Genomic DNA, 17771 nt, shown 5'->3' with positions numbered 1-17771 from the left:
AAATAATTCTTAACCGTTTTCTTAAAAATAGTGACCTAGCACGTCTTATATTCAGCGGTAAATCATTCCACAATCGAACGGCCTGTGAGGTAAACGATTTGGCCATAAACGAAGAAGAAATCGCCGGCATTTTTAAATTACTTTTATATATTAAGTTTTATATACTTTTTATTTATTAAGTACATAGATACTAGTTAAGGATCAGTATCTTAGAGTCCTATTTGATGTATCATAAGGAAGTGACATAAAAAGGGTATTTGAAATTAATAAGAAATACCGCATGTAGGATACCGTGTTAAATAAAATAGCATTACAAATATGCAGGCGATTATATTAGTCTTGCGACGTCTTGCAGACAGCTCATTCGGCTAAGGGAAGTTTAGGAAATAGATATCAGTTTTTGCCTAGCTTGCGTATTATTATGCAATAAGTCGTCTGATGATTTTATAACTATGTTTCCCCGCAAATGTACTACCTGAATTTATTGGCCTATTACATTCCAATGGACACTATACAGGGTATTTGTGAATTGATGTAAGAGCTTCAAATATAATAAATTCGGTCCACATTTATCTCTTTAAAGCTTTTACACTGTATTCATATAGTTGTTCATCCACCTTCTCTTGTAATTGATATTAGATAGTTTTTGAGCGAAAATCTAGAGTAGTGAAGCGATGTATCGATAACAGGTTTTATTTGCCTTTCATTAAAATTGCAATTACTTTGTAATTTGCGTTTATTTTTCTTTTGTATTGTATTATAAATGTAATATTGTTAATTTTGTTGACAATGCTTAATAAATTTAATAAATAAGAATTGATCGATAGCACAAAGTATAAAGTTCTCATTGGTCTGCAGTGGTTCGACAGCGACACGCCAGAGTCTAACACAATACCAAACGGGTACCGTGACGTGGTGAAGCCGTTCGAGCTGCTGATGCTTCTGCGTTGCTTCCGAGTGGACCGCATCTACCGCGCGCTCACCGACTACATCACCGTCACACTTGGCGAGGATTACATCACGCCGCCGGTCATTAGGTGCGAGCTCCTATGATACCTACATCAAATTCGCCAAATCAGCCCATAAAAGCTCACTGCAAAACACAGTCCTCCCTCTAATATCTGGGCTATGACCGGTCATGCGCTGTCAGCGTCCCGCAAGTTTTCGCGACATTAACTATGTTGTCTGTCCAACTAGTGGCGGGCCTATCCACGCTTTAATTCCTTCGGAAAGATTTATTTTATCTCCAGCAGATTTAGATTTAGATAACATAACCAAACTACATGTAAACGAAGCAAGGCCTTTTCTTGTTTTGGATGCCCCGGACTAAACAAAATTTAGCGCCCTTTCATACAAGAAAAGATAAGAAAGGCATTAAATGTATAATTAAAAATGACAGATTTTTGTTGTTTGACGTCTTGGCCAGTAGCCTGGCTTGCCCACTTCTTTATGGCGCTGAAACTAGGACATAAAAGTAGACATGTCATATCACCTCAACACAACATCATTTCAGCCACAATTCGTCCACTGATGGACAGAGGCCTGACTCACCGATAACATTTTATTTATTATTCTATAATTTTTAGTGATGCTGCTATTTCTTCGCAAACTAGGTGCCTATTTTACCAACGACAAGTGTCATGAAAAGATTATCGCAGTTCGATTTAAAATATAATAGCTGCTGTACTATATTCATTGAACATTGTATGTAATCAAAAAATTCACAATCTGATTTGTTAGTTATAACAAACTAAAGATGCGTTTACATTTGTTTACATTTTCACCTGGTGACTTTGCGTGCTATTAGACTAGTATAGTATTATTTATATATATTGTTACTTCTTTAACACCTAGGTTGTATCGTGACATTACTTTATATGTACTTTTTGTTTCACAGATTAAATTCCAGTTACATATACATACATGCATGTCGTCAATAAAAAATCACTGAGCGGTTCTGAACATATTTTAAATAAAATTCGTATTATTTAGTCAAATAATTTCATTCATTACTTTCAGCTTCGACATGATATTCGAACAGACGACTCCATTCACGCCCGTGGTATTCATATTAAGCCCCGGGTCGGACCCCACGGCCGACCTGATGAAGCTGGCAGATCGGTGCGGTTTTGGAGGTGGAAAATTTAAATATCTTTCGCTGGGACAAGGACAAGAAGGCGTCAGTATTAAAAACATTAAAAATTTAAATTGTTTCAATAATGTCTTAGTTATTTCTAAAAGGTTTGCATTTACAGGCAGCTCTAGCTCTTCTGGAAGGCGCTATAACCCACGGACAGTGGCTAATTCTGCAGAATTGTCACCTCCTAGTATCATTCCTCCGCGAGCTGGAAAAACAGCTGGAACTGCTAACGAAACCTCACCCAGAGTATCGGCTATGGTTAACCACTGATCCAACTCCTACCTTCCCTATAGGAATATTGCAAAGATCTCTTAAAGGTATTTAAGTACTTCTCACTGTCTAAAACACAAATATTTTCATTTCGAAATAGTGATCAAAACAAGCACTTAGTCATTACCTAAATAAGGCTCTGTCAAAGTAAAAACAAACATCATTACAAATATTTATTCTTCTGAATAGGCCTTGGTAAGAATTTTCGATGATATAACGTACATGTAACTATGAATATATTCATATGTTAGACTTAAGTAAAGAAGTCTGAATTGTAACATTTGTTGATAGATAGTTAGTTTTTTAACGCCAGTTTTACACTTTTTCCAAGTCAAAGTCAGTATAATACAATAAATGATTAGCAAAAAAAAGTGGAAATTAAAACAAGCCCTTAGCCAAAACCTTTATAAGACCTATAAAGACCTTTATAAGACCTACATATATCTATAACGAGTGTTGTACACTTTATAAGGTCTACAACAACTGATAAGATCGTACATATATCAATGTTTCGGAGGGTGCTGTTATTCGTAACTGGATCATATCATTTATCAACCTGTACTATATTGGAGGAGTGTACACCAGGACAGGCAACTATGAAAATCCTCGGAGAAAATAATTATTGTTTTATGTGCGAATAATTTGTAGTGTATTTTAAAATTTATATGTTACATTTTTTTGTTGATTTCAGTGGTAACAGAGCCCCCTAATGGCTTAAAGCTGAACCTCCGCAACACGTACTTCAAGATGCGTGCGCATGCGCTGGAGGAATGTGTCCATCCACTTTTCAAGAAACTTGTCTACGTGCTCGCTTTCTTCCACGCTGTCGTCCAAGTATTCATTTGTTTTGTTTCTTTTATTCTTCGTTGTTCTTTCCAACCTTTAATGCTACCAAAACCGCAGTACCGCGTCTTAAGTATGTGTACAGCGAGACAAGGGAGTATTGTCCGCTCCTTTCCGTCGGTCCATTGTCAACGCTCGCAGCGGCGGTATTGGTTTTTTTTTCCTCTTAACGCACCTCACCGTGATTTGGTAAAGGGGCTAAATTTTTTTTGAAACGCACTCTCACTGCTCTCCAAATGCCATTGACAGGTTCCGCGGGTTCGCAAGCATATTATTAAGTTTCCACTATTCGGACACTCCTGCCCTCTCTCAGGGAGAATTCCAATCACACAAGCGCGACTTTGTTGCACTGTTTGTTGACATTTAATGCAAAATTAAATAATATTATAAATTGACTGTTATATTTGTACGCCTTAGTGAGAAAACAGCGCGCTATTTCTGTGATTGTTTAAGACCTGTAACCTATTTTTGCTGTATTTTCGAATAGATAAATTATTTATTATTTTTATTAATAGCGATTTTATTCTAAAAGGAAAAAGTCCGCTTTCCCTATGATTGATGACTATTTGTACGCAGTGGTAATGTTTTATTATTTATTAAAAATGTTTTTATAAATATATGACTAATTTACATATGGCCATTTTTATAGAGAATCGAACCCACAGCCTGCTGTCAAAAAATACAGTTTTTTAACCGCTACTACCAATCGTCTTTAATTTCTGATTTAGTAATTATAATTAGTGTAAAATTTGGAAGTTAAAATTTAAAAATTAAATTTATTAAACTTTTTTTATGCACATAAAAATTAACAATTTCGAATTCAGGCCAAAAATTTATAGACATAATTTTATGCGCCTGTAATAAATAAATGAAGATTCAAAAAATATTGAACATTTAACGCATATTTAAAGTGTTACTATAAACCTTCTATGATCTTGGGTTTGTCAAAATATAAGTGTTTGTTTAATTTTGTTTCCGGCAGGAGCGTCGCAAGTACGACAAGATAGGCTGGAACATATCGTATGACTTCAGCGAATCAGATTTCTTGGTGTGCATGCAGATCCTACAGTGCTACTTAGATCGCACCACTGACGCTGTGCCCTGGGCCACCCTCAAGTATCTCTTTGGCGAGGTTGGTATTTATTAAAATATTTTTTTTTCTCATTTGCGTATATTCTTTATATAAATTACTAGAAGTTTATTTTCATAACTTACATTCATCATTTTTCTATTCCGTCAAACTTCAATAGGTCTGATAGGCGAACGAGCGTTTTTAACAACACCGTGATACAGGGTTTAAATCTAGATCTAGTACGGGGGTGAGTAACCTTTTTACTCAACGGGTCGACCATAAAGTAACAAATACGCTAAAACTATATTTTTTAAAAACATTAAAATTAATGAAAAAAAGTTTTCATTTACAAATTCAATACAAAAAAAAATGCGCAGACTATTATCGTTGGTTTGAGAGCGGAAGGTAGTGAGTGTGAATCTGTACTGAGTTAAAGCGCACGCGGGGACGGAGGGAAATGAGAAGGCGGACCAGCAGGCCTTGGCCCTGAAGAATAAAAAAAAGGAATGTCCATGTCATTCGTAAAGTAGCAGCTTAGGCTGGAAACGCTTGATTAATAGAATTGAAGTACATGGAAAGAACTGCATCGACAATGTGGAAATTCTTCCAGTCTTTGTGCACTCCGATGCGATTCCGAACTTCTGTTATATAAAAGGATTAAGAAAGATAGCATAGCAGATAGTATATGCGATGAAGTAAATAGACCGACCTTTTTTAGGTATTATAGGAGAGTTATAAAAGTAATAATACCCAATACCTGTGATATTTGAGAACTGAGGAGAAGGATGAAAGGTGATAAAAAGAAGGAAACTAAAAATTGATGTAAGATCATATGAAATATGTTAGAAGACCGAATGAATGATCTTAAGAAGACTGAAAGAGTAGTAAAGAAATGAAAAGAAAGATGCGAAATAATAAATACAACAATTTTTAGGTCCCTTTTTCTTAACGAGATCGGGGAGAACGAGATACCCTTAATAACGGGGGCCATTAAAAAAAGTATTGCATGTTTAAACATGTCGCTGTGTGGGTAACTCGTCACAAATAGTTTTAATTTAGTGTGTAGTACCATTTTAATTTTATTAATTTCATAACATTATATTGATGGGAGAAAGTCGATTAAATATTTTTTTTTGAAATGCTTGGAGGGCCGCCGCATACACAAAATGTCAAAAAGGCCGCAAGCGGCTCGCCTGTCAGTGCTCGTGTTAAATGTACTTCCGTTCCTTTCCAGTGACTCGCATAATATATTTTTTTTAATGAGGGGTTTATCACCGGCTTAAACAAGCGTAAAAGTGTAATCCTATGGTTACCCAAGCCTAAAGCGACGAGGACTAGGTGGATCGATAATATAAAATCGCGGCAAGTCGCTTAATGCGGACAACACGAGATCACAAATCGAGACGATTTTCGAGCGTCTATCGGCTGACATGATGACATAGCGTCGAGAAATATTTGTTTTACCTGTTCTGTCGTAGGTCATGTACGGCGGTCGAGTGATTGACGACTTCGACCGGCGTGTTGTCGGCACATACATGGACGAGTACATGGGCGAGTTCTTGTTCGACAAGTTCCAGCCCTTCCACTTCTACCGCGACGAGGTGTTTGACTACGTCATCCCTCCGGATGGAGAGCGAGAAGAATATATTGGTAAGTTTAAGTAGAATCCTTTGTAAACGATCAATGAGCAAATGCCAGTGAAAGAAGTGGTCATGGTTATTTTGTAACGTTCGGTTTTAATCTAAGCTTCTAGTATCTAAAGTCTACAAATGACAACATTGTAAAAGGAAAGTCCTCTAATAACCGATGCTGTTTCCATCTAATAAATCAGATAAGATAATGGACTCAAAAAGTATTTACTAAATTGTAGGTTCAACCCTTAACTTGGAGCCTCGCATATTCAAATTCAAAAATTCTTGAACATAGGATGAATAACAGTTATTAATGACGTAAGGTAAGTCTGCCGCCAGTTGGCATTATCAATGCTTCAGAACCGATAATAGGTAAAAGAAATTGTGAGAGAAGATATATGTTTTTAGAGGTATTCGAAATTATATATTTAACATGCATTTCTATGATATGACCTGGAGCCCAACAACATCATTATACTATGAAGATGCACGCTTAGGGAGTAGATGTAAGGTCATTTACAGTGTAGTAATCCTTAGCATACAAACTTTCTTTGAAAGCTTCTATTGTAAATGTATTGTAATCGAGATTCTATTATAAGACAAGGCATATACAGACGTACCCCAAAGGTGACTAAGATAACCGCTCCTGCGCTACCCGCATCAAGCGACATCTCGCAACCTTGAATATGTCGTCGATTTTTCTGGCGTAAAAATTTATTTACGATGCTTAATTCTATATTATTAGCGGCTAGTACTTGTATTTTTGCAGATTTCGTGGACACCTTACCGCTGTCGAACACGCCAGAGGTGTTCGGCTTGCACCCGAATGCCGAGATCGGGTACTTCAGCCAAGCCGTCCGCGACATGTGGATGAGTCTCATAGACCTGCAGCCGCAGACCAGTTAGTGGACTCTTTTTTTTTATTTTACTTATACACAAGATTGAAACTTTATTAATTAAAGTCTTTCAAAAAATCTTCATTCTTTAATACTTTTTGACAACTCTCTGTTGCCTTCTGTTGTAATAGAGCGCTTAAACAATTCATTATTCTAATAAATTAATACATTGGTTTTTATCCTCAACCTTTACGCTAATACTATCTATTGTTGTCACGTAAAAAAAAATTAAAAATTAACTTTTTCAGCTTTTGACTTTTCCGAAACAGAGTTCATACTCTGAAATAAGACTTCATATTTCATATTAGCTTATTTAGCATAAACTATAAAATCAACAAAAAAATCGGCAATTTATGCACAATGTTATTCGAAATAGCTAAGTGTGTTTTCAAAGAACTTATAACAATCTGTTTTTTTTCCCCTTGTTGCTCAGTCAGGAAACTAGATCGTAAGTACACAATAATATAGTTATTAGTGATATAATAATAAACTCATTGCTTTCATAAAATTTTGATGATGTTCACTTATTTGGAAAACCTTTTTAAATATGCTGCTAGATGTGACTAAAGGTAATAAAACAACCTATTGTTTAATAACTAAGGATTCGGATACATATTTACCTGAAGTTGTAAAAAAAAGTGAAAATAATGTTAATATCGTAAGAAGACTGCTACGCATGGAAGAATGTGGATAATCATATTTTGTCTTAACCATTTGAACCTGCTTAAGCTTTAGTAGAGCGAAAATAGTATATTTCGGTAAAGTACCTTATGATTACTGATTGAAGTCGTCTTTATAATATCTTAACCAAAAATTGCTGAAGGTAAATATGTTCACGATCATGCGATTCCGGTTCATTATTATGATTTTTATTTCATTATTACTTTTTGATACGTAAATTATACTTGCACATACATGGATGACTTATATTAAATAGTATTTATTATCTAGACCGAAAACGATAATATTGACTCATAAATTTTGGTCTTAATAAATAGTTTAAGTGATTTTAAAACGAAAGACGTGTCCATCTCACACATGATATAGTTTCCTTTATCGGTTTTATTACATTTTTATGCTTATTTATAAGGTAGTGAAGGTCAAGTCGTGAGACGATTTGAAACTTAATTAAGTTAAATGTGGATAACCCGATAAATAGCTAAATATAACATTTTTATTTTCAAATCTTCCATTTTCTCTTATTAATTTGATAAATAAATTATACTTACTGATTGGTTCAGACATTTCAGTAGATACATTGACTTGCAAAGTATCGCAATATAGTAATTAAAAAGTATGACGTTTAATAATTGTAACATAGGTGAGGGTGGGGGCGCGATGAGTCGCGAAGACTTCATAGACCTGATCGCGGTGGACGTGCTGGGCAAACTGCCCGCGCTTTACGAGATCTGGCGCGTGCGCAAGCAGTTCGAGATGAACATCACGCCTTCGGTTGTCGTGCTGCTGCAGGAACTCGAGAGGTGATTCAAATACTTTACAAGCTTCGGCGGTGGCTAGCCATCATTTTAAATATATTAGCCACATTTTGGAAGATATTATTGAGATCATTTTATATTAGTGCCGAGTCGCATCGAAGAGTCAAATTATTTACAATGAAAGCTAAGTTTGCACAAATGTATGCGGTATTCACACGCTTTGACAAAGTACTGATAGACAAACAGTTACAAGTAATCATTGCTTCGCACATTAGGCGCTAGGATGCTCACGAACGCGCACTTTCCAATTAGCGTCGATCAGCAAATTCGCGCGTCATCTGTATATCTCTGAAGTAGTAATTTCTGATTGAATCAATATGCGGATTAAGAACTGATCTTTATTTTATCAGGCGCAATAGAAACCACACAGCTATAAGTGGAACGTGACGTTTATAGAGGAAACAATCAGATTCAAGTTTTTATAAAATTGGGTTTTTTGGTATATATCTCATAAAGTACACAAATCATTGTTAATAATCTTATGTGGATAATATTATAAATTGACTCTTAGTCTCAGCCCTCGATAAAAATTAACCTGTGTTCCGCGTATTGTGACAGAAGCTTTCTGTTAGATATAGGGTACAAATTGTCGTCCATCGTGGTTGATGTCACATACCTTCTTAATTATTCGTCTTTTTTAATGATCCCCCTGCTTCGTTTCAGGCAGGAATGTTAAAATGCGAGTGTTAATATATTTTTTTTCTCTTGTTCCAAGCAATGGTGTGCTGCACCACTTCTCTGCCGAACCTCATAAATGCAGATTGACATTTATCGCCGCCTATGAGGGAGGCGGCACTTTCCACTTCCACTTTCTTGCGCATCTCAACCTCAAGATTAAGGCGGAGTCCTTTAAACACAGGACAGCCAGCAATAATGTACACCATGGTCTGATCCACTTCCGGATTACAGATACACGAGGGACTCACCTTGAGCTTATACCCATAAACTACTCAGTGAATCTTCTGTGCCCGTGAATATCTGGACCAGACACGTATCCAGCTGAATTTTTCGGAGTAGAATTTCCTCGTTGTGGATGCCGTCATTTCTTTCATATACCTTACCACGTATACGTATCCCATTCCATTCGCCAAGCGTGTCCAGCCTGAGCTGTCGCTTGACCATGGAAATGGAGAATCTCTCGTGATATTTTCCTTCAACATTCAATTTAAACAATGTCCCTGACAATCGTTCCCGCGAACTAGTGACGAAATGTGACCACTGCTACATGAATATATTTATTATGATAATATAGTAATGTTTTTCAATGTATGACTAGCATTATATCTCTTAATACAATCGAGTTGAGAGATATAATGCTGTTCTCATGCAGCTATATCGTCATACATTGCTGGTATTACCACTGTATCTTTTCTAATACCGTGAAAATTCTTTTAGAAGTCACAGGAGATTGTAAAAATAAATAACAAAGTAAATCAGTTATATTTTATTCCAACTTTTTAATCTTTTCTAACAAAAAACTTTAAAAAGTTGAAAATGTTATAAAAACCACCCACAAACCAAAAAAATATAAATGGGTTTGGTTTCTTTTAGGTTCAACCGTCTGATCAGCAAAATGCGTAGTACATTGTCTCTCCTGCGGAAGGCACTAGCGGGTGAGATTGGTATGGACGCCATTCTGGACAACGTCTCCTCGAGCCTGTTTAACGGGCAGCTGCCGCAGGTGTGGCGCGCGCTTGCCCCCGCCACCTGCAAGGGACTCGGCGGCTGGATGGACCACTTCATGGCACGCACGACACAGTACACTAACTGGGTAAACATTGAAATAAACTACGTCTTATTAATTTATTAACTTGTATAACGACGGATTTAGCATCTTATTGGTTTTCTCTACCTCTTTCTCTCTACTCACTTCTCTTGTCCCAATACATAATAATATAGAAATAATTCACACAAATAAATATAAAATTCGAAATTTGGTACCATACTCGAAATATGGGAAAGGCTCTACCAATCCGGCTGAAGGTCAGCTACAAGCATATAATTATTTTTTATATAATTGCCTTGCAGTGTACAAGATAGAAAAGTTATTTATGTTAATTAAAGTTTTGTTAATAATTAAAAATTTTTATCAATAAATATCGCTGTGAAATAAGATTTATATATTTACTGCGAACAGTCATGCGGTTTGCTTCGCACAGCAGTCTTTTGTTTTTATTACAATAGGGAACGTCCCTACCTCTAAGATTCTTTATACCCAATTAGGTAAATCAAAAGAATCCGAAGCCGTATGTTGTTATTAAAAAAAAAATTAATGATAAAGATCTTGTAGATCTTGTTGACATTATAGTAAACGATTACAGTCAACAATGGAGGAGCCGATGGTGATGTGGCTATCGGGGCTTCACGTACCGGAGTCTTACCTGATCGCGCACGTGCAGACCGCATGTCGCGCCAATACGTGGCCGTTGGACCGCTCCACGCAGTACACGCGCGTCACCTCCTACACCGCTATCGCCGACATCGAGCAGCGACCGCCCTCCGTAATATATCTCATTATAATTTCAGCGGATCAACGCTCCAATATCGTCACAAGGACTAATCTTGCGCTGCCCGCTTCCAGCGACTTTCCGCGGCCTTGACTATATCGTTTGTTTACTTAATATCCTCGTCGCATCCACCGGCTCATGGTCGCCACTCGTGAACATTCGGCCTCAATGGCCATCGGTTGCACAAGCGATGTGCCTCGTCCACTGCCACTTCAGACACTACTTAAGGCTACGTCCGGTACCTAACATAACATACTTGCTGCCCTGCGAATCTGGGGCGCTTTGTGGATAGCTACTTTGCGTGGGGTGCGTAGAGGGTTCTGTCGGTGGCCCAACGTTCTTTCTCTTATAAACCCCCTCCCGAAGTATGTAGGAAAGGCCGGTACACGCTGCCAGGCGTTCACAGAGGACATCGTGGTCTTCTCGGGACAGAAGGCACAGGATATCTCAAGTAAGGCCCACGAGGTTCTCGTCCACAAAAAAGAAGAGGTTTGCCCCTCACAAGAGAAAGGAGATGAAGCTAAGCAATAAGTTGAAGTACAACAACTCCCTACTGAGTATGGGAGGTAAACCGTATGGACTTATTAGGGAGGTCCGGATACTAGGCTTCACAGTTAACGATAGGATAGTTCAACAGCCACGTAAAGAACGTGAGCAGGTAGGCCCAGGGCTTCTATCGTCAGCTGTGACGGGCCGCTAAAGTATCTTGGGATCTAAACTGGAAGGTGATCAGAATAATGTATCTGGTGGTGCTCATACCAAAGGACCAGATGTTGACGGGGCACGGGGGATTTTCGGAGTACCTTCACCTCGTGCTTTTGTAAACGGGGGTGGACCAGACCATGCTGCATCTAGTCACCGGCTGTCCTACATATTCTAGGCTAAGAATGAAACTAGAAATAGAGATAGGAAAGAAGATCAAGGCTGGGAACATCGCCTCCTGGGGCAACAATGAAAAGAGTCTCTTTTCATTCCTAAAGTTAATAAATAAATCAGAAAGAGTCAGGTAGAACTCAAACATATTATTTTAAAATATGTAAATGCTTGATTGTTTATGTTAATAAAAACTGTCTCTAAAAAATCTTGACTTTATTATTATTATTTTCGTTTCTATGTTAATCTTATAATAATAAATAATAATATTCGTTTCTATAAATACATCTATTTTCTTGATATCATGTGATGAATTTTTAATATTAAATATGCTCAATAATTACAGGGTTGCTACATCCACGGCCTATACTTAGAGGGTGCACGTTGGGACCTTGAAGACGGATGCTTGAGACGTTCCCATCCAAAGGTGCTGGTGACGGAGATTCCAATCATGCACATCATTCCCATAGAGGCCCACAAACTTAAGTTGCAGGTAAAGAACGATAAAGCACCTCCGTTAGTATTTTTCATCGTCATTTCAGCCGTAAGACGCCCAATGCTGAACATCATCTATCATCAGCTGTGCCGGGCTGCTATGTCATCTTGGGTTCTGAAGCCGGAGGTGATGAGGCGATGCTAGAGCCTACAATTTTGTATGCAGCGAGTGTATAGGCGCCGGCTGCTAGTTAGCTGCTGATACGCAGGTAGTTGGCGCGGTCCAACGGAGTTTCGTTCAGAAAACCGCGAGGACCTACAGGACCGCGTCCTTACACTCGGCCCTTATCCTTGGCGGACTATTTCCACTAAACTTTCGGGTCCATAAAGCAGCCTCTTGAAATAAAACGTAGGTTCTCTCGGCAAGCGGTAAGGGACCGAGACCTGGGATTATCGGTTCGCTACTTAAGACGTCCACACCCGTCTGGTCAGTTTGGTGTGGAATTCTCCTGCCTAAAGGAAGGCGAGGAGGCTGGCCAGAATTGCCAGCGCGGCTGCAGATCTGGCGATTCTTACCAACCGCAGCCGTATTGAGAACAAGGTGCGTGCAGGACGCCGCACAGCTTCTGCACTGTATACTAGGCAGAGCTGAAGAATGAAAGAAGAGCGAACTACGAGGAATGCCGCATCTCATTCGTCAAGCGGCAGCTTAATCAGGGAACGCTTGACGAATGGAACCGGAGGTATAGGGAAAGAACGAACAGCATCGACATCGCGGAAATTCTTCCTGGGCGCCATCGTAGCTTACCGTGGCCTCCGCAGCATCGAGACACGGTCTTGGTTCAGATGTTCACGGGGCATAGAGAATTCTCCGAGTACCTTCACCCGTTTAAGCTTAAGGAAAGCCCCGCGTGCTTCTGTGAACCAAGTGTAGACCAGTCTGTGGTGCACCTGATAGCCTACTGTCCCGTATTCGGAGGACTTAGACACGATTTGAAATGCCGGTTAGAAAGAAAGATTGACGATATGAGCATCACATCGCCTTCTTTTATAAAGGACGAAACAGGCAAAGCATCCATCCTCAGTTACCGCAGGAGGGTAATCAAGAATGTAATCGTGAGGAATAAAACAAAATCGAAAATTAAATTACGGTCTGGTTAGACAATTTTATCAATAATAATAATAATAACATAGAAGAGCAGTAAGTAACAGAATGATGTAATGAAATTAAAATATAAATAAATTTATTGAAATAAAGAAAAAGCAAGAAAAGAACTATAAACTATGATAAAAATAAATCTGTAATACAAATAATTAATTTAAGCCCAAATAAATTAAGAATAAACATGATACATTGTTACGGGTATACCTAGCCTGTGATAATTGAGGAAAGGATGAAAGGCGATGCAAAGAAAGAAATTTAGAATGGATGACAACGTTAGATTATGTGATATATGTCAGAAGAGTGAATGAACGATTATGTGAAGACTGGAAGAAGAGGGTGACAGTAAAAGACACGTGAAAATTTTATTAAAAATGTAAAAGTTCCTTACTCACAATAAGCTAGGGGTGTTCGAGAGGCCCCGAAATACGGGGGCCATAAAAAATCGCTGAACATCTCCCCTATAGATTTCCAATAGAACCTGCTGAAAGCGGCCTACATCCAGCGTCTTATGTACAATCAATTATATTTTTACAATGACTAGGTACATCAGAAAGATATATAAATACATAATAATGCATATTGTCCTTATTGTTGAGGGCAAAATGACCTTGAATGTTTAAGTAATTGTTACTAACCCACACAGCTATTAATAGTTATCACAAGGCTTACGTACGTATATTAATACTAAAAGTATTGAATGGCTTGTTAAACTTAGCTAATATAAAATATTTAATATTTTTCCAATATGATATGATGTCATCATAACAAAAACTTCTTTGATTTAAATTACATTCACTTTGCAAGATTTGATGTACAATGGTTCGTAATTACACAAGGTAACTTCCTTAAAATTTAACTATTATATAGGCTTGCTATCTTTGATGATTTAAAATCGAATTTATAATGTATTTAAGTGAAGGCCATTTTCATATTAATATCGACTACCTCCTAGACTTTATACAGATGAGTAACTGTTGTTATGTCTGAGCATTATTTTATAACGATAAGAAATTCGTGTTGTGAATAGCATATTAATATATATATATATATACATATATATATATATATATATATATATATATATATTACACATATATATATATATATATGTGTGTAATATAAACTTTCTAATTAATATAGTTCTACAGCTGTTTATGGAACATGTCTAAACCTGCCCTTCGATTTTATTGTGGAATTCATCCTAGGGCCTGTAGTTCCTGAGGCATTAACAACAAGTAGTCCGGAGTAGAAGTATGTATATTTACAGCTATATAAGATTGGCGCCGAACGCTGTTAGCCGTTTTGGCTTTTAAAGCTTCAGTCTTAGGCCTTGCGAAGCCGAAATCCGCGAGCTAAAAAATTAAAAAAGATCTGAGTGAATTAATTGTTATCTCCTCGGTCCAACTGCGTTAACTACCAGCGGGTTCGAATGTCCAAATGCCCTCATCGAAATAAAATTACAATATTTAGCACAAATAATCTGCGATAGTCTGTAGCTCTAGGTCACTTTCTGTGTATATCAACATTCGTCTGATAGATACCATCGGGCACCAGAGGCTATGCGGGTACTGTAGTTAATTCAAATGGTTTTCTGATACGTGACCGAATGCTACATACGCGTATAACTACACAGAAATCATTATAAATTTTTGTCACTTTTTACTCCAGACCACCTCCATAATATTAGAAACAAAGCTGTCTTTGTTGCTATTAAACTACACCACTTACTCTGTTCGTCGAGTAAATTATCTCTGACACAAATTAAATCTTTACAAAACCTGTATTAGACCGATCATGTCATTTGCGTGTCTAGTAGTGTGTTCGCTCACGCATCAGAAAACGGGTGTATATTCTTTCAAGCTTCACCCGTATTTACACCGAACTAAATAACAACTACCTTTTATATTGTAAAGGATTTTTTGAGAGATAACAAGGCCTGGCAATAAATTTCTCGACTGCTATTTTAACAATATTCTAAAGATGACCACAAAAAAACCTGTCTGCGTTTGTTGTGTGCTCTTCTCTGATCAGGACGTGTTTGGAACCGTGGCTTTGTTTGAACATTATAAGGGGAGCTCAATTCGATTTTATTTGACACTATGTGGATAAAAATATAAATACGTAAATGAATGTCAATGGGTTTTAATTTCTTGGCGCATTACAGAATACCCTCCGCACCCCCGTGTACACGACCTCACAACGAAGAAATGCAATGGGCGTTGGACTGGTATTTGAATCAGACCTCTGGACTGCAGAACACATCAGTCATTGGGTTTTGCAGGGCGTCTGTCTTATCATGAACACCGACTAAATATATTTCATCGCACAAAATACATGTTGTTTGTTAAACGCTTCGTTTTCGTTGAGATGCTTAGTGTTTGCGAATTCCCGATCTTTAATGGCATTTATATTAATACCTATTGTGTTAAGTTTTGATTACGTAACTTAACTGCTCTCGTAATAATTTGTGATTATTTATATTATATTTACACGGTTTAAACTTCAATATTTCACATATTCTTTATTTGAAAAAAGAACTCATTTCAACAGTAATATTCGTTATTTAATTTCAACTTGGGCAGCTTGATATAAGTTTGTATTAAATAATTATTCAGTTTTCTAAATTTATGTTCGCTATTAAGATTCTTACATAATTGCTACTTGTGAAATTACAACAAGCAATGAAAGTCTTACATATTTATGTTCATTTAATATGTATGACTGTTTAATAAGAACTATGGTTAATATAATTTAAAACTTTTAAAACAACAAAATATCATTGTCTTGTTTAGTTTTGCTGTTTGAAATGATTTTAATTTTAAACTTAAATCCTTGACATACATAAATAATGGTCGATCACTTTAATTTTCTTCCCGAGAAATGCTGCTTTTTGCAAAATGTTATTGAATAAAAATAAGAGGTAGAACATTAGGTGCAGGTAAAAATGCTTTGTGCTTTGTACAAACATCTATTCACATTTTAATTATAACTTTTGTTTATGTTATTCCAGTTTTGTCTAATCTAATGTAGGATAATTGATTAATGAATGAATCAATGTCATTTTTATTATAAAACAAAGATAATCCATAAAACATTTACATTACTGAAAAACCCCTAGCAAATTAAAATTTAAGTAAAGTGTGTTAATAACATTTAATCAATATCTACAGATAAAATGTAAAGGAGAAAAATAAATATCCTAAAATGTGGCAATTTGTTACAAATTTAAACTGGCTAAAGACAGATTTTGTCTTAACATTACTACTTTTTTAAATAACAACACTAACATATTTAGTTCTTTATTCTAGTCTATGAATATTGTCTTTGTAACATTTTCTCTGTTTACAGAGATCAAGAAGTTTTTAGCTCAGAAGCATGTAGTAATTTTTGTTGAAATTTATCATATTTCATTACTCTATGCTTAGTTAATAAAATAAAGACTGATTTTGTAATAAATTGTTTTATTAATATATATATATATATATATATATATATATATATATATATATATATATAATGTGTGTGTGTGTTACTTTTGTAAACTTCAATGAGTTTTTGGAGCAACTTATCGAACCTTAAATTTTACTTGAGGAAGGCAAAGATTATAAAATGATGAACTCAAAAACTCATTCAATGGCTGCCACTTAACCCAACCCTTGTTTTTAAGAAGTTGTTTAGACTGCTCCTTTCCAACATAATGTGGGTCCTGGAATAAAAATGTTTAATCAGTATAAAATTGGATTCATGACAAAACATCATATTAACATAAAACATTACCACTATTAATAAATTTGTATTCTTCCCTGATAATTTTATACCCATAACACCTTTAGAAGAGCAATCTATGTCTCCTCCCATCATAATAGGACTTCCAAAATCTTCAAAATGATGTTTTAAAGTTTCTCTTATAGTCTCCAACTTGTCTCCTTTATTGACATGTAGAATTTTACATGGAACATCATATAATTTGTCTATTACAAGGCACACCTTAAATAACCATTTAATATAATCATTGCAAAGCAATTATTATAAAAATAATTGTTTTATGTATCTCAAATTGCCCAAATTATTAACCTCAAAACTGCCAATCCACTGTCTCGAATTCAAAGATGTTTCTGGTTTATCATCCATTTCAACTAGAATTTCTTGTATCTCTTTTATAGTAGGAACGTTTTTTTCATTTTGGGAGTTGAGGCTTAACCAGGAGCATAACGTTTGTAGAGTTCTGTAACCACATCCCCAGCCCTAGAAGCAAGTTTCCATAAAGGTTTCATATAAACGTAAATATTAAAAGTTAAAATAATGTGAACTAACTCTGTCATCAAAACCATCGCAGATGTAGTGATAATAATGGTAGTTGCCTTTCGTTAAATAACAATCGCTATCAAATTCTGAAGAAAGCACATCATGAACATTTGTCAATAAGTCAGTAGGTTTTGACAT

General features: G+C 36.4%; 2 protein-coding genes across 2 annotated transcripts in view; one reads left to right on the top strand and one right to left on the bottom strand.

Annotated features, from left to right (window-relative positions):
- Dhc98D (Dynein heavy chain at 89D) overlaps window positions 1–15725 on the top strand; it is a 91912-nt gene extending 76187 nt beyond the window's left edge. Inside the window, 12 exon segments of the mRNA XM_068764507.1 lie at window positions 859–1037; window positions 2020–2179; window positions 2256–2457; window positions 3102–3244; window positions 4236–4385; window positions 5804–5975; window positions 6726–6857; window positions 8174–8333; window positions 9900–10119; window positions 10670–10849; window positions 12075–12221; window positions 15493–15725. Coding sequence (XP_068620608.1) covers window positions 859–1037; window positions 2020–2179; window positions 2256–2457; window positions 3102–3244; window positions 4236–4385; window positions 5804–5975; window positions 6726–6857; window positions 8174–8333; window positions 9900–10119; window positions 10670–10849; window positions 12075–12221; window positions 15493–15639 — 1992 coding nt within the window. The 3' untranslated portion in view covers window positions 15640–15725.
- A 1133-nt stretch (window positions 15726–16858) lies between these two features.
- On the bottom strand, window positions 16859–17771 carry LOC137921694 (probable Ufm1-specific protease 1). Its single transcript, XM_068764506.1, has 4 exons — window positions 17643–17771; window positions 17403–17573; window positions 17106–17315; window positions 16859–17034 (listed from the first exon to the last, which is right to left on the bottom strand). The coding sequence occupies exons 1-4, from the start codon at window positions 17769–17771 to the stop codon at window positions 16894–16896; spliced, it is 651 nt and encodes a 216-aa protein (XP_068620607.1). The 3' UTR covers window positions 16859–16893.

The sequence above is a fragment of the Battus philenor genome, unplaced genomic scaffold, assembly GCF_028537555.1.
Source record: "Battus philenor isolate CCGP_79_NKW_IND1 unplaced genomic scaffold, ilBatPhil1.0.hap1 SCAF_19, whole genome shotgun sequence".
Taxonomy (NCBI): domain Eukaryota; kingdom Metazoa; phylum Arthropoda; class Insecta; order Lepidoptera; family Papilionidae; genus Battus; species Battus philenor.
Note: the sequence above shows the minus strand (reverse complement) of the source record. Positions and strands in the feature narration are given on the sequence as shown.